This window comes from Nothoprocta perdicaria, unplaced genomic scaffold, assembly GCF_003342845.1.
Source record: "Nothoprocta perdicaria isolate Ctin4 unplaced genomic scaffold, notPer1 scaffold_57, whole genome shotgun sequence".
Taxonomy (NCBI): domain Eukaryota; kingdom Metazoa; phylum Chordata; class Aves; order Tinamiformes; family Tinamidae; genus Nothoprocta; species Nothoprocta perdicaria.
Window position 1 is genome coordinate 4,006,340 of NW_020455832.1, and position 20,838 is coordinate 4,027,177.

Genomic DNA, 20,838 nt, shown 5'->3' on the forward strand with positions numbered 1-20,838 from the left:
CCCGGCCAGGGGAGCGCGGAGCGGCCGGGCCGGGCGCCTGGCGGAGCCTCCTCGGTGCGGGGCCCGCGCGGGGGTGCGAGCGGAGCTGCTGCCAGGAGGGCGTGCGGCCGGGCCCGGGCGAGGGGGCAGCCCCGGTACCGGCAGCGGGACCCAAGCGCGGCCGCAGCCGCCCGCGGGCCCCAGCAACGCGGAGGCCTGCGCCCCAGGCGGGAGTTTCCGTTAGGGGTGTTGGGAACCGTTGGTAACGGTCGTGAGAGAAAGGAATTGGCCCTGGGATTGTAAAATTAGTATCGGCAAAAATCTGTGAAAATGTCAGATACCGTTAGGCCAGTGTTTAAAGCGGTGTTTGCCCTCTCTAATCAGGGATCAGGGTGCAGAGTGCTGAAGGAAATCACTTGCCCACGTAGGTTATGCAAGAGGCAGAGAAGGAGCTGCGGCTCTTTCTTAGCGCAGGGAAGGCTCCAGGCCGGGCTGGCGCTGCCCGGGGAGGTGTCCATGGGGCCGTGGCCCTGTGCACCGGCCTCGCGTGCGGGCCCGGCTCCTCGGGCTCTCCTGCCCAAAGGGAATGTCCTCTGGCGTTCCACAGAACGGGATGACGCATAAGCCTGCCCGGAGGCTGCTCTAGCCACCCAGACTAGTCCTACACGTGTCTTAGCCCTTAAAACTGGTGTGAACAGGCTATTTCTTTAACTACAGGATTTGGTCCTTTAAAAAAAATCCTCAACAGAATGAAATCTTGAATTCAGGATAATCATAAAATCCTAGATTTTACTTAGGTTTGCTTTTCGTGACAGGCTGCTATCAGGCCTGCATCATGATTTTGTTTTTTTCTGAAGTGTTTTGACAGGCTTCAGGGAGAAACATATCAAGAGTAATATAAGTAATTCCTCCTTTTTACAGATTTCTTGACTTTTATTTTTGTTCACAGATCATTTTCCAATTGATCCTATCCAGGAAAATTATGTCCGTAATGTGAGGAACTGCATTTTTTCAGTTGCCTATCCTACACCTTTTAAATCTAGAGTTCTTCTTGTAGCTGTTTCAAAGGTTGGTTATTATTTTTTGTTCTTTTGATAGAGATCATTAATACATGTTTTAATTGTTAATACAAGCACTCAAATATAAGTATATCATATATGTTTTATTGTTAACTTCATGAGAGTAAGCATTGGAACAGGTTGTCCAGAGAGGCTGTGTAGTCTCAGGAGATTCCCAAAATCCTGTGCAACGTGTGCTAGGTGTCTCTGCTTGAGCAGGGGGCTTGGGCAAGATCATCTCCCAAGGTCCCTTCCAACCTCAACCATTCTGTGATTCTGTAATACAGACTTTAAACATACAGAACATTTCAAATACTGTTCATTCTCTGCACCCTCATTGTGACATGTCTCAATAACAAGAAACATTTAATATAAAAAGTCATTTAATAGAAAAAATAATTGCCATTAAAATTTGATCTTTTTTGACTTTTTTTTTTTCTTCAGGAAGTTATTGAAAATATTTTGGATCTTGATATATCTGTCACAGAAAGAGCTGATTTTCTCCAATGGATCAGTGGTGAGAAATTGACACCTGGGTCTATTCCTTTGGCCCACAGATATGGAGGTCATCAGGTAACCCCAACACTTATTTTACCAGGTGGAATAATATATAATAGTATGTAACTTTCAAGGTGAATTGTACTCTGAGAATTTATAATTATATGAAAGTTATGAACACTTGGATTACAAATTTGCCTTTCAGTAAGGGGCTGCATGCAGATGGGGGAGAACTGCAACTTTCTTTGATACCTGTTTTCTCTGCCTCTGTTAATGCCAGAAGTAAATTGTCTTTTACTTTGGTTTAGCTGCAGAGTCTGCTTAACACCCTTGCTGCCCGACAGGCTCTAATCTGTGGTAATCATGGTTACTTACAGTTAAATTTAATTGAAATGGCTATGACTGTTTGTGGTATAATTTGATGTGTAGGCTGTAGCTGTACTTAGGTAGCTAGAAGGCAGAGAGAAAAATGGAATTCCCTGTGTTATTCTTTTTCTATGCTTTTCTGCTTCATTATTTTTGTGAGTTGAAAGGACAGATTTAGGGATCAAAACCTTATTGCCTACCTGAGCTATGTGTTTTAGCACTGTTCAGGTAACAGTGCCTCTACACATGTTTGTGCTGTGTGTGTTAGAGTGTAACTGTGTAAACAACAGTGAGAGGAAATGACTTGATCTTCATTTTTGCCAGTTTGGTATCTGGGCAGGTCAGCTGGGTGATGGAAGAGCCCACCTGATTGGAGTGTATACAAACAGGTGCAGTATCGTTCAAAATGATTGATTTATTTCTCTGTAATATTTACTTGATTCCTGACTCCGTGAAGGCTTGGTGTATGAATGGTAACTCTATTTTTGCAGTCATGGTGAGAGGTGGGAATTACAATTAAAAGGTTCAGGAAAGACCCCATACTCCAGGTAAACTGCAGTTAATTCATAGATACCATAATTGGATGTTTTCTTTTTTAAATTTACCCAGGTTTTACAACCTATTCCTTGCTCTCTGTCCTTTGCAGGAATGGTGATGGAAGAGCAGTGCTTCGCTCTTCCGTGCGGGAATTTCTATGCAGTGAAGCTATGCACTATCTGGGAATTCCTACAAGCAGAGCTGCTAGGTATTTTTTTTTCTTGTTCACAGCATCCTTATTTTCAGGTAATTTTGTGACTCAGCTTAACTGAGTCTAACTGCATCAGCGTAACTGAGCCTAACTTGCATCAGCAAGGCAGGACAGCTGATTTCTTGAAAGATAGGTTACTCTTTTCATATATATGCAACAAAACATACCAAATATGCAAATATATATTCCTATTTGCATATTTTTTGCAAATATACAAATAGATATTTAGATTTTTATATAACACTTTTCAATAATAATAAGCTTCAGCAAGTATTTCATGTGTTCGTATCTGTGATACAATTCAAAATACCACTTTATTTAAGCACTATAATCACTATAATGTGTAATGTCTTTATATTGTGGTGAATGACTGTTGTTAACTTGTACGAGTATCTTAACCAATTGACCTTGATTTGTAATCTACTTGATTTTGTAAAGAAAACAATAAGTGGAAATTAGTTTAATTACACCTGACACTAAGTTCTCTCTCCAGCTTTTATATGGAACTTCAATCAGTTTCTTCTCTTTAAAGAAAGTGTTTTTACTCTGTTTCTCGATGAAAACTTTGCAAAAACAGGAGGACTAGATTTCTGGTTTGTAAATAATACTAATATCTCTAGTGTACAGGGATAATGAATGAGTCTATGAATATATTTTATGTGGTTAATGAATGAATGTATTAATGCATTTAAGTTAAACATTTAGATGAAGAATCAGGTCAAGTGGGCAGATGTGGAAAGGGGCTAATTCTGTATTGTTGTAGTCACATATTGGCAATTCTTACTCCTTCCATTTAGTTGCTTATGAGAAGTTGTCAGCCAGATAAAATAGATACTAATACTGAAGGTTATAATAAATGTAGGTAATTATTTTCAAATCCATATTTATACGAGCATCCTTCTGATTAGTGTTTTTCCGGATTAAAAGGAAAAGAAGAAAAAATCCTTTAAAATTTTCAAAATGCATTTAGAACTAATTCTGCTTCAATAAAGAAGGCTAATACACTATTCTGAATCTTTTCTTAGAATTAAGTAAATCAAAATTCTGTTTACTGTGTTTAAAATTTATGTTTTATTTGTGTTCCAAGACAGTTCATGTTTGTTCTGCAGAATTGCAGACTTTAAAAAACCCTAAATGTTGTGTAGAAGAGAAGTATTAAGCTGCCACATGCCTAGGTGTCTTTATCTATAGCTCACTGAAGTGTCTGTAAATCTCTGTGGCATTAATTTTACACGTTTTCTGTGTTGGAGTGCAGTGTTTGTAAATGGCATTTTGGATGGTCTGTTCACTGACTTCCCCTTGGGACCTTCTCCTGTTAGTTATCGGTGAGAACCTGTGAATCTGTCTCAGTATCAGCAGGAAGGCATCTGGCAAGGTTACATCCTTTCCTTGCTGTCATCTCAACAAACTTTTCAGCACAAAAATATGAAATGCTTCCCTAACTGTGCACAAATTCTACTGAGTACAGAGTGTGCCTTAGTTCTGCTGGCAAATTGGTTCAATGTCTGCCTCTCTTGACTGTGCTGCACAAGTTTTCCAGACTGCTTGTAAGGCTCAATTTGGAAAAACCCCAGCTGATGCCCATATTCTTCCCAATGGGGAGCCGTTGTACGGAGGCTGGTGAGATGCATTTATAGAGTTCTTGTCAAGTCTTAGCAGAGACGTAGGAAAGAGCCTCGTGTCCTCTCCCCGAGCACCCAGCAGGCTGGGTGCTCCATTAAATTCAAGTACTGAGCTCCCAGTAGGGTGTTACAGCTTAGGACTGTACTGCCAGATAAAGAACATTTCCTCAGATGGTACCATTTCAGTCACATACTGGGGCTTCCCAGTTAGCAGCATTATGCAATGAGTCAAAAAGAGTGAGTTTCCAAAGCAAGTGGCTCTTGATATTCCTGCAGAACAGCATGTAGGGAGCTTGAGAAAGTAAAGTTTAGCCTTAAACTAGAGCCAGAGTGGAAGGGCTGTAATCTGTCCACCCGTTTCTGAGTGCTGTTCCACCCTCTCTGACTTAGCAGCGACTTCAGTGCTCCATTCCCTGTGGTTGTGTGTGCAGCTGCTCTGCTGCTGCCTTCTCTGAAGCAGTGTTAGTGACTGCAGGGGCAGCCTGAAAACTCCTTTTAGAGTGAGGACGTGTATTTATGTGGCTGCTCAGTGATTTGGCCAGCTCTTAAGAGTTACTTATCCATCAACTTGTATTAATAAGAAGGCAGATGCTGTTGCCTGCATGGATCAGTCAGTAATAAGAGGAATTTCTAGCAGTTTGCAGGAAATTTGTGGACATCCTGCAAAGTGTTAGATAATCAAAAATAAACAGCCCTTTTGGTAGATGTCTGTTCAACATGGTAAAATTTAGTAGCATTCTTCTGACCACTTCTCTCCTGTAGTGCTCTGAAGCACACAGTTTTTTTGTTAGTAGGCAGAGTGTGTTCCTTGTTTTTGAAAATGTTTTTCTTAAATATTTAAGGTTTTCTTCTTCCATCTCGTTTATGTCAACACTCTTTATACTTGCTGTTATAGGCATACATTTTTCTTAGTGTGACGGAAACAAAGCAGAAGAAAAAGTACGTAGCTTACTCTAAAACACTTCACAATTTATACTCATCTTAGAAACTATTTTTTTGTCTTCTAAGCGCTCACAAATCTCAACATTTGGATAAATAGGAAAATTTATAGGATGTGCAAAATTTTAAGGCAACTGAAAAGGAGATTGCTTTAAAAATCAAAGTGAAGAAGAAAGGGATAAATAAAATGCTTCATCATAGCTATGCCCTTTACTTTTTTTGTGATTGTACTATTTGCAGAGTCCCTGCTTACTACAGATGGCAAATCTGTCCATGATGTTAAGGAGAAAACAGTTTTTGCTCACATAATAGGGCCATCTATAGCCTGATGCAACAGTTCGGTTCTAATTTTGCTGTTGTCCTCAGAGGACTTGTGACTTACTTATGTTACCCTCATACGAATCAGTGATTGAGATTCCAAGCTGAATGCAGTGGTTTTGGAATGCAGCCCCCTCCCTAAGAACAGGGTAGGCAATGGAAATTAGACAGCATTGTATAACTATAAAAGAAAATCATCTTTCCAATGAAGGATAATGAGGCTTGGTAAGGCTCAGCTTACTATTTGCCTGTCATTTGTGAAGACAAAAAAATCTTTTAAGAAATAAGCATAAATTTATATAAAATATGACTAGGACTTTAATGTAAATTATGTTTACCAAGATAAGTTTTTATAGATTTCATTTCTTGTTTTATGCAGCCTAGTTGTAAGTGACGATGATGTATGGAGAGACCAGTTTTACAATGGAAATACTAAGAAAGAAAGAGGTAATGGATATATATGGAAATAATATATTGCAACACTAACTTAATTCTCTATTGCAAAAATAATTCTAATGTATCCCATACATATGTAATAAAAACTATGCAGTAGATTTCATCTCAGTTATTTAGGTACAAAACCTCTCCTGAGAAAATCAGCCTTAAACATTGCTTAGGATAAAAAAATGAAGCAAACTGTTATGATTGTGGCAAGTCTGTAGTAGGGATATAATTTTTATTTTCAAATATCATTACAAACAAATTATTTTGGAAATTAGGTAAAAATCAGAGATGATTTATGTTGGCTGTCTCTTTGTTGCTAGAATCTGTGATGGCACGCTGATATTAATGCAGTACTGGAGTTTTGCTTTTGTTGCTGGTATAGTGCAACCTATAAAAAATATGAAGATGTGGAGGAGTAAAAAATACAAATTGGTTTCCAGATAATTAAACTTCATCATTAAAATGTGTGTGTAGTAATGTTATACATAAGCATCTGTCATATGTTGAGCATTCATATGAATTAAATATGAATATGTAAATTATATGTCTTTATAAACAGCATATAATTGCTTTTATTATGGAATTATTTAAATTTTCAGAAACTCTTGTTTACATTTAAACACATGTGTTTATATTTAAGGTGCAATAGTTCTACGCCTTGCCAAGTCATGGTTTCGTATAGGATCCTTAGAAATCTTAGCTCATTCAGGGGAGCTGGATTTACAAAGGTATGAATTTAATCTTCTTAATAACTCTATTAATTTTTAACAGACAAATATATATTAGAATGTATTAGAATTCTGTATAGCTACTGCAGTTTTGGCAGCTAATCACTGTGTGCAGGATGGTTTTTGTTTAAGAGGAAATTGTAAATATATAAAATAAGCCCTGTTTTTTTCACTTTAACCTGTAAAACTAAATTAACAGAAATAGGAAATAAATCAGTAGCTAAAGTGTGTTGTATGATGTATAGTTTCCAAGAACATGCAGAATTTGGGAAGTGTATTGGGTAATCAGTTATTGTTCAATTTTAAGCCTCTTAGCAATACAGTTTTAATTTGGTAATGGGAGAACTGTGTTATTTCATTTCCAGCAATTGGCACAAGTTTTTAATTATCATGTAAATAATTTAAAGTAGTAGGATGTATTGGCTGTTCCTCCATAGGGACTGTGTACTGATTGATGATCACTTGCAATAGAAGTTATTCTGGGATGCTTAAAAAGGAGAGAAAAAGAGAAGTAGCAGCATTTGTTCATGAGAGTAACTGGCTGTTGGAGATGGCTTCCTGCGTGAATGTGCACCGTGTTCCTTTTGTTTTGAAATCTTGCAACAGATTTTTGTTGTAAAACTGAAAGACTGAATTAAGGAACTGAATTTAAGATGCCACTGTAGTTGTTTTTGGCCGAAGGATTTGTGACATTGTGGATTTAACAAGCACATACAGACGACTTGGGCTTGTGCAGAGCAGACGACTCCCTCGTGCCTGCTTTGGAGGGAACCCCAGAAAGAGTGGCCAGGAGCAGCCAAGGCCCCTGTGTCCACACCTCCTCTTCAGAGATGTCTCCTCAGAGTGGATGTCCTGGGGCAACCAGCTAAAGTGCAATGGCAGTGGCTTGCACATGCCCTGAAAGGGGCGGATTGCTAGATACTCTGATAAAATTGTCACGGTTTCAGGGGAATTGGGGGGTTTGCTCCACCAACCTGATTAGAAAGCAACAGCGAGATGTTTGTGTGCGAGGCCTGGCAATGCCAGCGGGCATCCAGGCCTGTCACAGGTCCAGGCCCAGCCTGGCTCTCCTGCCCCACAGGTCTGGCTCTCCTGCCCCACGCTGAGGTGGCGCTTGTGGCTCCCCAGCCTGTAGCCCCAGTGGCCTCTGACCAGTGGGGCACGTGGGAGCTTTGTAATGTAGTCAATGCTGCAGGCACTGCCTTCAACATCCCGAAGTGTGGGCGCTCACTGCAGTTGTTCGGCCTGTATCCCAATTTCCCAAGCCTGTCATCTGGAAACATTGTGTAGCCCTGCTTTGGGAATGGCCACTTACCTAGAACTTCCTAGAAATTCAGCCGTAAAGCTTTCTGTGAGGGGAATTCTGATACACAGCTTTTCCTTGTAATGATCCGCAGCTTTTTTGAGCCTATAAACTGTGGTTTTTTGTTTTTTGTTTTGTTTTTTTTTTTTTTTTGGTAAAAGGTTGATGTTACAGTATCTAAGAACAGATTCTCCTGTTGTTCTCCAAAAAATTAATACACAAATTGTCTTAAGGCTGTGTGATTTCCCAAGCATATTTGTAACTGCAGCACTAGGATTTATCTCTAAGCATTTTAAATGACTTACCCCAAACCCACTGCAGTAAATAGATTTTGTTTTCTCATAACTGATTGCAGCAGGCTGGAGATCAGCTTTTAACTGTTGAAAAGTAAGAATTTTAATTATCAGTTCTGTAAGTACCATTTTTGTTTAAGGAATTCTGCATTTCTTATTACAGAAAATTGCTAGACTTTGTCATCCAAGAACATTTTCCATCAATAGCAATGAATGATTCAAACAGATATCTGGTAAGTCTTCTTAGAAGGGTTTTCTTTTGTTCAAAATTATTTTCCACAATCATTTGAAGAAAAAATGATACAAAGTTTTCCTAAGTCTGAAATCTTAAAAAGTCTTAAAATTAGGAATAGCTAGGAAATAATAGGAAAATTAGCTTTAAGTTTTTATTAGCAGAAATAGGTAAATATTCTTCTGTATAAAATTACAGTAGTTTCTCTCTGAAAATGAAATATATGAATATTTATCTTCATAGTTTTTCACTGTGTGAAAATTTATTGGTAGCAGTTCAGTTAAGTCAATAGTGATCACAGGGTGATGAATTATGTTCTTCCTTATATAAGCATAGCATATATGTTGTTCCTGTTCCCTTTAAGAATTTTTAATGTCTTAGTGCCATTGTGTGTGTTTATATAACTATGGTCTTTTAATAACAGGAACAAAAAGTCATGACAGACATAGACGTAGATTTAAAAACAGAATGTGTGGAATATTTCTAAAGTTAATTATTTTCTTACGTTGTTTATTGTATTCTGTGTTTTTGTTACTTGAAGTAAAACATGTATTTGATTTTAGGAATTTTTCTCTACAGTTGTACTGGAGACTGCAAATCTGATTGCACTGTGGATGTCGGTGGGTTTTGCACACGGTAAGCTCCAGCAGATACTGTTGTGGTGGTGACTTTACAGGAGTGTCTGTGGTCATATACGTAAATATTTTGATACTTTTATACTGGCATGTTTAGTTCTCAGTCTTTCTGGTATATTTGTCTACAGCAGTATCTGATATCCATTAATATTATGCAAGTTTTTTATTAACTGTTAAGATAGCTTTCTGGTTTTTTTTTTTTTTTTTTGGAAGTATGACTGTATTTGACATAAGCAAGGAAGGGAACAATGTGGGCTCCTCAAAACTGCTTACATTATTCTGCATTTGATACATCTGCATAAGAACCTGACTTTTTATACTGTATAAGATAGAGTGCTGTTCACCTTTATTTCAGATTTATGTTATGAAAAATTCAATAACGTTATGTTGCTAATACAGCACACAGTGAATTGGCAAAGAAAATTATCTGATCAGATGGGCAAGATACCGTTTCAGTACTGTGCTGTACTGAAAGGAAAAGGAAGCAGTGCCACCTAGGTGTAGAAACCACAAGCAAGATAAGGTAGAAAACAGTCTTAAGTTTTCATACTCAAAATGCCTGCCAGATCAAGAAAAAAAGGGATAGTTATTTGCCTGGTTTTCTACATCCATTGGATTGATTTCACAGCAAATTTTCTAGACTACAGAATTGTGGTTTTCTTTGTTGTTTGATTCCAGGTGTATGTAATACAGATAACTTCAGCTTATTATCCATAACAATAGATTATGGTCCATTTGGATTTATGGACTCCTATGATCCAAGTGAGTACAGCTGATGTTTTTGAAGGCATCTTTTGACTTGGAATAGATTCTATTTATTAAATTGTGTCATTTCTCTCAATGAAAACTGTTTAAATTACTCTCAGTATGTCTGTTTATTGTCTGAAGTGTTTTAGGAAAGAATAGGTAAGTCTAGATCAGAGGCCAGTTTTTGATGCACTCTGTAGGTTCCATTTAATGTTTTAAAATTTTTGATGATGAAATGTCTCTACTAAATACCGTTTCATGAACATCTTACTCCTATAAAGCTTGGTTATACAACTAAAGAAATCTTCAAGTAGCCTATTTTGTTTAAAAAAAAAAGGCATTACTTTTGGAAAAAATGTACATAAATCCTGAATCTGAATGTATGATTTTTTTTTGGTCTGTTATATGTAGTAAAGCATGCTAAACAAAGAACTGTTGTTAGTGTAAAAATAGTCTGTTTCTGTTTTAACATCATTTTGTACCTTCAAGTAGCAAGATACCACTTGTGACATCTGGAAACTTGTTCACGAAGGATATGTCCTTCATGAGTATTTGCAAATATTAGATACTGAGTTAATCTAGTCTAAATAGATTTGCTTCTATTCTGATTTTAAATATCTAGCACCTTCAGGGCTTTTATTAGTATGCTGTTTAAACAAACAAACAAAATGTTTAATCACTATTGTAACATTGCTTATTTATTCTAATTATTCCATTGTAGAAAAGTAATTTTTTTGTTTGAAACAGATTTTGTTCCAAACACATCTGATGATGAAGGGAGGTATAAAATAGGAAACCAGGCGAATGTTGGACTGTTTAATCTGAACAAGCTGTTACAAGCTCTAAAACCTTTATTGGATCCCAGGCAAAAGCAGCTGTAAGTAATCCTTAAAATATCTTAACACTTAAAAGAACTGGAGAGATGGGAGAGACTCTAATCACCATCTGCTTAGGAGAGAGATGGGTTAGCTTTTAAGATCTGATTTCTAAATGGAAATTGATTCTGAATTAGTTATTGGCCAGAATAAGGTGGAGGGAGGGAAGGACTTTTTTTTTTCCCAGTAGTTATAAATCGGCAAGATATGACAGGAAAGCAACTCAAGATGTTGTCTGGGCCATTCTCCTTTCCCCAGTGTAGGGCCTTTACCCGTAGTTTCCTATAGCAAGTTTATACATTTTGTTTTTAAAGATGCCTGCTTGTGCCTTCCTCAATCTCCCTAAATGATGAGGAAGTATTCCCAATATGAATCTTGTTTGCGCAGTTTAAACTCGTGATTTCTTACTGTGAAAACAAAAGAGAATTTGTGTTTCTTTCATCTTTGCAGCAGCTGTGTGTGTGTATTTGAAGCCCGTTAGAATGTTTCCCCTTGGCTGCAAATCTCATTTGATTGAGAATATGGAAGTTGTTAGATATCAAACAGAAGTTTTTCTCCTTTTGTGTAGAACAGGGCTGCTGTCCACAGCACAGTACTGTTGTAATTCTGTCGAATTTTACATTTGCTTTTACAGAGCTTCACAGATTCTAGAGGAATATGGTAAACACTACTACAGCCGGTATGTTCTAGAACTTAAAATTTGTAGTGTTAATATTGTAGAATAGGTTGAGTGACCATTTACATACTTTTGTTACTGTTTTTCAGTTTTACAGAACTATTCAAAAGAAAACTGGGTCTTCTTGGGGAGAATGAGAATGATAACTATTTGATCGCTTTTCTCCTAAAAGTGAGTTTGCTGGGGGTTTTTTGGGTTTTTTTTTTTTTTTGTTATTTTTCCAACATCTGAAATGGATATCTAATCCTTTAAAAACACTGATGGAACTGTATTAATTTCACTAGCTCATGGAAGATACAAAATCTGATTTTACAATGACGTTTCGAGAGCTCAGCGAAATTACTGAAGACCAGTTGAAGGAACTCCATATTCCTGAGGTATTAATTAATACACCCCCTTTTAGGAATGCTCAATATCAAGTCAGGTTGAGTGTAACATTGATACAAGGAGGGATCCCAGATATAACAGAGAATCCCAGAAGCTGTGACTCTCCTGGGAAACATGTGCAATTGTAGCATTGTTAGGGAACAGGGACACTGAGGGACCTGTATCTCCTGTTTATTATTCTCTGTTAATTCTGTGTCTGATTATGAAGGATATGTTAATGAAGAGAGCTGAGGTCAAATTTTCAGCCTCTGGTATAGGTGCGATACAAGACAAGACATAAGCAAAGTTAGACAGGGCTTATGTGAGCAATTTCAGTCTTGAACCCATCAAGTTTACCTGAAATGGAATTAGCAGGTGGCTTAAACCTGTATTTACCAAGTCCATCAGCTTGTCTCAATGAGCAGTGAAGTCACACCTCATGAACTCTTGATTTAATCTCAGCCTATCATGGCCTCTGTGCTGGACATAAAATTGATCCTAAATGTAGCCCAAACACAGAATGCACATCATAGGTCCTGCTTGATTTATTATCCCACCCTGCCCTGCTGATAACTCCCACTAAAATTATTCTTCAGGACTACATATTAAAATAAAAGGAGTTAAAGCTTTCCAGCAGTGGAAAGGGATGAATTTCATAGCCAGCATACGGTGCAGTGTTCAGAAATGGAAGTATGATGGAAATGTTTCAACTGGAGCAAGATGTTTAGCAAGGAAGAATTGCAAAAAAAAGTAGAATGGAAACTATGGAAAGGAAGTTCATAAGTACCAGATCTGGAAGGGAAAAGTGTTTTTGCATGAGCCAAAAGGATTTTCTTTCTTTAGGCATTACTGTTTCCATGTGGCAAGTATTAGTATTAATCACTTTGCCTGGAGAACAGTTTTTGCCTTTCACTAACTTCTTATTTCTGTTTGTCTGTGAATCTAATTTACATCAAGAGAGGGGGTGAGGGTGTTTTTATTTTTGAAGGGGGGATCAGAGTGACTGCAAAGCATAGTGTGAAAGTAAGAAGTTGTTATTTCTAATTATGTCCCAGATAATTAAATGATCTGAACAAATTCTCTGCTTTTTAATCCTCTCTTCTGTGAAGTAGGAGTTTTATCTAACTCTTTCCATGAGCCTGAAGCCCCTAATAATTTTAAAAAAAGAGATTTTTCTAGTGGTAAGCAACAAAAATTCAACAACTGTAGGAAATAATCATTTGTATGGAGAGGAGATGAGTGTGTTTGTAAGAGTTTTTTGTCACAGAATAAGAGGGATTTTTTTCCATTTTTAACAACCTACATGTACCAGGAAGAATGGAAATCTCCCTCCTGCACCATGGAGCAACAACCAAGTTGCAGCTGCATGTCTCCCATTTGAAGGCACAGACTGGGAAGCTTTCTTGCCTTTCCCTAACTTTGAATTTATTTCTGTCTGTCTTGGAATCTGATTTATAGATCTTAGTGTAACTTGTGACCTTGCTGCCACTCTGAGGACTGTCTGCAGCCTTAGTTGGCAATGGTTGTATAACACAGTTATTGACCCAGTGTAGCCTGCCAGGGAGGTTGAGTTTGTGGTTGTTGTCCAGCGCTGGAGCTGGTTACCCCAAATGCTGGTTCCCGCCTCTTTTCCATTTCCAGATTTTCTCTTCGCCCTTCCTCTCCTCCTCCAGTCTCTGTTAATCACCACAGTCTTCTCCTGTGCCTGTAGACTTTAAATTAGCCTCTTTCTCCACACGCTTTCAGTATCTTCTCATTACCCCACAGTTTGGGCAAAAAAAATATTTATAAATACTTAGCAAGCTCACAAAAGAGTGGCACCTAAAAAAAAAGTCAGAAGATAATGAAAAACAGGAATTTAATCTTGGAAGTATGTGGGTAGGATTCAGCATAACAGTCATGAATTAATATAGAGCTGAATTATCATACTAGCTGAAAGATATAACTTTGAAAAGAGGGAAAGATACTAGTAGAGTTTTGAGGGAGAAAGGGTCATCGTATTGTTCCCGATGTCCTCTTTTCATTCATTGTTCTTGTTTTTTGTTTTTTGCTTAATGGGGAGAATGTTCTGATATTCTGCTCTATTTATTTCTCTTTAGGAGTTCTGGGCTCTGCAGGATCTGGCTAAGCACGAGTTGTTTCCGGAGTGGGTTGCTATGTACCTCTTGAGGTTCAATCAGTAAGTCTGGTGCAGTAACAGCAGGTCTGCAGCAGGAAATTCAGTGCCTCCTACAGTGACTTGGGTCGGATTTTTCATAATCTTTTGTGGGTCCAAAAACCTCGTTTCAGATATGCTTTGAACTCCTTCTTGTCTGTATGGTTCTAGATGCTCACAGCTTCAGTAGTAATTACATAATTGGACTGTATTATCTGATTGTAGTGTAGTTCTGCTTCCACACTTGGGTATATAAAAAATGACATGGGAGGAGTGGTCGGTGTTTGTTGTTCTTTAGTGATCATTCAATTGCATTTCTTCAGTTAATAGGTTTGTACAATATCACTCCTTTAGATTCATTGCAGAAATCTGAAATTCAGGCTGGGAAACACATAGCAGTAACAGCATAACTGCTGTTAATACTGGTTTTTTTTTTCTTTTTTTCTTTTTTTTTTTTTTTCAAATCCATTTTGCATCTATTCTAGTGCTGTCTTAGAATGGCAGGGAGTGGATGTGGTGCAGATGTGAATGCAGAGAGTGTATTTGGAAGCCACTAGTATTGCTTAACTAGTGACTTTTATGTTAGAACTTCCTACCTGTAATTTTGTCATATATCAATAAAGAAAACTTTCATTTCTCATACTCATGTATGCTGTGCATAGCTAATAGTAGTGAAAAATATATGTATCAAGAACTTGTAGACTATTAATACAGTTGTCAGGGAGATCAGTATCAGAAGCAAAACTTAGCAGAAAGTGTGCGATATTTTTCAAGTATCATCTTTCTTAAAGATTTACACCTGCCTCCCCTAAACACAACAGCAGAACCCTACATGATTTTAATAGATTTGAAATAACATATTTTTAAAAATAATTAAGCGTAACGCTCACTAGTTATATCAATTTCAGATTTAAAGAACAAAAGCCAAGTTGGATAAACTGAGCATGCTCTGAAACTCACAGACAGCGTTTTTTAGTCATATTTAGTATTATAGCTGTACTTTTGATTTATAAATATATATATGCACATACATATATATAAAAATTTAAATATTTAGAGTGTGTGTATATATATATGTATAAGTATGTTATATATCACAGCTGTCTTGTGGATTTGGAACTTGTGAAACCCACTAGAAGAGTGAATGTCACTTTTGTTGGTGTGTAACTATATCATATATGGACTTACAACTTAAGAGTGGGGTACAAAATGTAGACCTACAGTGTGAAACAAACTATTAAGAGTGTTTTCATTATGGTTAATTGCAGTCAGCTACTGTATGGCGGATGACCTTTTTTTTTAAGAGGAAATGTGTGTATTGCAGGTCTGGCAAGATGGAAACTGGATATTTCATGGTTAATGCCTTGAAAAGGATTAGCAGAAACATGAAAAAAAATCAAGTTAACATTTGTTTAGTTCTTGTAGTTCCAACAGTGAAATTACTTGCTTGTTTTTTGTTTACAGTAGGTTATTATTGTAGTGAAAGACAAGAAAGTGGAAATATGGCATGAGCAAGAAAAGTAGAATGAGCAACACTGACATATACTTTTTTTCTATTTTTAGTAACAAAGGTGATTCTGACACAAAGAGAAGAAAAAGAATGGCAAGTAAGTGAAACAAGCTTATAGAGCTGTACAGAAAATTAGGAAGTTTTGATAATGTATTCCCCAGCCCTCACAGTCCATGCACTAAGTGTTTTCATTTAAATAAATGATATAATGGTGACTGTGTCAAAAAATGGTCTGAGGATAGCTTCATTTCTTTATCAGATGCACTAGCAAACTTGATTATCAGAGATTTAAAATATATATATATATATATATGTATGGGAAAGTTCCTTCCACCCCTTTTCTTTTATTCTTGAGGGATTTTTTACCCTTTTTTTCCCCATTGACTTTTTTCTTCTACCTTTTCAAGCTGTATTTCTCAAAATTCCCCACATTCCCCCCCGCAATAGTGTATTTAGTGATGGCAACTAACTATTTTACATGCGTTTCTTTAGAGTTAGTTATTTTTCTTCTTGAGGATAAGCGATAGTCATATTATACTGTTGCTAATCTTGTCATACTATGAAGTCTCTGTAGCTATCTCCAGTTTCACCCAGTGTTGTGATTAGGATCTAGCCCTGTGCATGTGGCTAGGCTGTGCATACATATATACTTCCAACCCAGATCAAATCATTATGAAGTTCCCTGGCTAATCTAGGCCTTTCTTCATCCTTAGTGAAAATCCCTTTCCCCAAAAAAGCAGAAGAAAAATCTTAATTTCACTGTTTGAATTTATGAAGAAATATTTAACTTAAATAACCAACTTGAAGAAATTCATTTACATGTAAGAAAAGCCCTTCATATCTTTGCAGTGGCATTTCACTTTAGAGAGAACATATTCATGAGTGCACATTATTATAGTCATTTGAAGGATAAGAAGTATTGTTCCTAATTTCAGTATCTATTTAAAGCCAAACACTGAACAGTGATCCAAAAATTGTGAAGTACAGCTTACCCTTCTATGTTATAATAACCTGCACTTCTTTCTGCAGTGCAGCATTAAATCTTTGCTGCTTGTTTAAAATGGAAGAATGCTGCTCACTTTTGATGTTGTGGCTTTCCTCTGCTTACTTGAACAGTCCCACTGAATTTAAGTTGAAATGAGCAATGTTGGAATCTGGGTTTGAAGTCTAGACATTTAGGATGTTTACTTGATCTGGATTTTATCACTAAATATCTAGACTATTTATTATTATTTTTAATATTTCTATTTTAATGTTGTTTTAATATTTTAATATTAATCTTATACTTTTTTATATTTATTACTGTTATTTGTCACTAAATATCAAGACTCACTATTTTTCTCTTTAAAATGTCTGACCCTTTATGCTTCTTGTTGTGCATACAGTCATAGGTGTATCAGTTGACTGATGTCTAAGGGCATGAGATAATGGAAACGCACCAGGGCCCCTCGTGCAAGTGGCTCTTCCATCAATTTTGCTGTCTTTGGGTGACAGAGCCTGGGGCTGTTCATATGTGCAGTGGTTGAAATCACACATCATAAAGACCAGAGGACTTTCCCTATGTCAATATCCATAAAGAGAACTCTGAGCTATGTCACACCGAATGTGACTATAGAGATTGGCTCTTTTTCTTTCCCTATGTTTTGGAGTTTCCATGTCAGGAGTTGCCAGGTCTCTGACTTGATGCCTGCTGTGGTTCCTGGGGACTTGATTTGTTTTTTTTCAGTTTCTTTGCCTTTGAGAACTTAAGAATTATTGACTTATGGGCACTTGGTTGTTGTATCGTGTTTTCTCAAGCTGAGCTTCACCGTGGTGTCCTGCATTGCTGGATGTTACCTTAAAGCATCTGAAATTGTCACTTAGTTATTTTGTCTTTTTCTGTCATTCTTTAGTTTTTAGTTCTTAGTAGTGTGTTATCTTGTACTCTATTAACTTAGATCCTTAGGAGTTTATGCAGATTCCAAGTCTGTCATCTTGTTTCTTTATTAAAAAAATTGTAGGATAAATCATCAAACTCCATAAGGGCGCAATTTTCTTTTTAGAAATTCTTCTTTATTCTTTTCTTTCTGTATTTATCTTATTCTTTCATAATTCTCTTGTCACTTATTTTAATTTGAGATATTTTTATCTCCACTGTGAAACGTGTCAATTTGCAATTGTTAGGAATATTTTCCTGGGACGAATATTCTCCTGCTAATATGAGTCATACCAAAAATTATAATTCACATTGAAACCATGAGTCATACATAACTTATTCACCTTTTTAATACACTTTTTATATTATCCTACTTCACTGCTGAAAATCCATTTATTGGCTTAAATCAAATACTTGTCCAGAGCAAATCATTTTGCCAAGAGGGAAGATAACATTTTTTTGAGTGGTTAGGGAAGATTGTTGATGTGACTATGTAGAGATGGCCAGGATTCACAGCAGCAAATCGTTGGCTTTTGTTTAATATGTTTAAATATTTTGTTTAATACATAGAGAATGTCACTGTCCTGTGAACAAGAAGAAAGTCTGTATCTAGATGGATTGCCTTAATTTTGAAGGAAGCCACTACCTGCACCGGGTGCTAGAAGGTCATCAGCTTGAGTTGGACAACTCATACCGTGCAGGGGCAGCTGTTCCTCTGCCTGGCCTTGGGCTAGTTTCAGAAGTGACAGTGCCACCTGAGACGAGGTGCTTTAGGATTCAGCCCACATCCTTCTTTCATAAGAGCGTCACCGTCTTTGTTCTGGCAGGAACACTCGTGGTTGGAGATCACTGCTTACAGCAGAAAGTCATTTTTGTCATTTACCTTTTTTGTCTTTTTTTTCCTAAATATTGTGAAGACCCATTGTGTAATGCCACTTTATGACAAATCGTGTGGCTTAGAACTGCTATAATTCATTTACCAGCATAAAGAATGCAGTTGTGTTGTGATACATAAAATAATTACACAAGTCTTTGTTCACTGATTATATAACTTCAGTAAATTCTAGTTGGTTAGCTGGTAACTGGTACTTTTCAGAAGCCGTGCATGTTACAAAGAGCTCTGCTCACACGACTCAGCACTCATTCTATCCAGGGAGTTATCACAGGTTTATGAAGTTTCTCCTGTCGTCAAAACCTTAGGAAAAACAAGTCAACATTTTTTTTTCCAAAGACATCAGTTGTCTTGGTCAGTCAGCTGCAAGATGCACAGATCAGGTTTGTGGTTTTGAGGAGATACAAGAATAGAGTGAGGTGAGAAAAGGGAATAATACATTTTAGATCCTCTCTCTCTTCATTTATTATTTGTAAATAAAATAAGGTCATAGCCTTGATTCGAGGAATAGAATAGAGTGAAATAGGGTATGGTGAGCAAATGGTTTAGAGGCCTTTGGTTTTGATGAATGCAAGGCTTTCTCCAGTGTCCTCTTTCAAATATGTTTTAGGAATATTTATAAGAATATATAACTATGGATTTTTTTGATGAATGCAAGGCTTTCTCCAGTGTCCTCTTTCAAATATGTTTTAGGAATATTTATAAGAATATATAACTATGGATTTTTTTACAGGTTTTATGTAGCCATGGATTTCTTTGAAATAAATATATTCATACTATATAAAATGCGAAGTTGGAATTAACATTTCTTTCATACAATCCTATTGGAACATGAACAAGAAGGAGAGGAGCTGATGAAATTCATATTTTGAAATTCTTCTACCAATGTGACATTCAATACCTTTTTTTTAAATATATATATATTAGACATAAGCAATGGTTCCTTGTCTTTGGTACTTGTACAAGTTAATGGATCTGTATAAAAATGAATAGATTAATTCGCTTTACTTTTTGCCATTTTTTCTGGACTGCAAGTTTTTCTAGAGGTTTCAGTGACTTGTGTACTGCTTTTTACTTTTATTGAACGTGTGTAACTGAATTTAACATGATTTATTTTTGGTTTTCAGGTGTTAACCCTAGGTATGTGCTTAGGAACTGGATGGCAGAATCAGCAATACAAAAAGCAAATTTGAATGATTTTTCAGAGGTAAAATTGCTATTCCTTTCTTGGCATATTTATGTACATATTTTAAAATACTGTGTACACTTTGAATCTGACTACAATCTGAGCAACAGTGTACTATATAGTAACAGTAACTATTAATCATATTGATATGATTATTAAAGCCATCAGTTACAATATGTATTGTTACAAAACTGATAGCACTAGTAATAGTAAGCAATTAATGGAATAATTTCTAGAGCCAGGAGAGTGCTTTGAATGATGTGGCAGAGACTTTTTCTTATTTAGAGGAAAATATCTTGTATAAAAATGTATCTGTTTTACTTGTTTCCAGGTTCACCTCCTACAGCAGGTTTTACAACATCCCTTTCATAGACAACAGGCTGCAGAGAAGGTGGGTTATTCTCTACGTCCCCCAGGTTGGGCCCGAGATCTTAAAGTAAGCTGCTCATCCTGAGCTCTATGAGAAGACGACCAGGATCAGAGCTCGGGCCTTCAAATGGGATTAAGGAATCCACTCACAGGAACTTCTCTTTATTCTTTGTGGACTGGAATCTGCTGCTCTCTAAATTAACTTGATAAAAAATAAGGAAATGGACTACTGTGTATGATTGCATTAGCAATTAATATTCTATTTATAATTCTTCATCTGTACAATCACTTGAATCTCAGTAATGCAATGCTGCCAAACTATCACAGTTATCTCAGAAATCAGGTTTTACTGGTCAGATCTCTGCGAATTTTAATGGCTGGTCAATTTAAAATCCATATATGCAAGTTTTAATTATACAGTATTTTGATGAATGTTTTCACATACATACTGTGAACATACTGTGAAATACTCTCCAAATAAATTTCACATTCTACAAAAATATTTGTGTTCTGAAAATATAAATATTCCAAAGTCTTTTGCAGACCTGGAATAGGGATGATCTTGGGCTCAGATCCTACTGCATATCATGTTTTTTCTTTGCCCTTGCTGCATTCCATTGAACTCCCAAGAAAAAGATATAATGAGCCAGGAAATTTCTACCGTTTGCCATGGAAAAGGACTTTCAAAGACTTTCATTATTTGCATATTCAGGCGGTTGTGTCTTTCATATCCAGCCATATGATGCTGCAAGAGAAAACTGGTTTGGAGAAAATAATTAATTTCATCTGCAACTGTTGTTTAATAGTCTTTAGGATAGCAAAGGGGAGAGATGGTCTTTGTTTTGTGAATTGGATCCTGTTGTTCATTCGTCCTTGACACTCAGGTAACACATCACAAAAAGCAGTCTGTAATTAAACCAAATTGATAAATGATCAGTCAGGTGCAATGTTACACTAGAAGGTTTACAGCAAAAATCACTTGTT

General features: G+C 36.8%; 1 protein-coding gene across 1 annotated transcript; it reads left to right on the plus strand.

The window, feature by feature from the left end:
• Window positions 1–921: 921 nt before the first annotated feature.
• LOC112955464 (UPF0061 protein YdiU-like) lies at window positions 922–20,343 on the plus strand (the record flags this gene model as incomplete). The annotated part of the gene is made up of 18 exons (XM_026048786.1): window positions 922–1,047; window positions 1,482–1,610; window positions 2,226–2,290; window positions 2,393–2,449; window positions 2,548–2,646; window positions 5,908–5,975; window positions 6,613–6,700; window positions 8,460–8,529; window positions 9,092–9,164; window positions 9,842–9,925; window positions 10,658–10,787; window positions 11,420–11,464; window positions 11,551–11,632; window positions 11,746–11,838; window positions 13,927–14,006; window positions 15,546–15,589; window positions 19,427–19,506; window positions 19,817–20,343. Coding segments are annotated over 18 exons (1,536 nt in total), but the record flags the coding sequence as incomplete, so codon positions are not given.
• Between the last annotated feature and the right edge of the window lie 495 nt (window positions 20,344–20,838).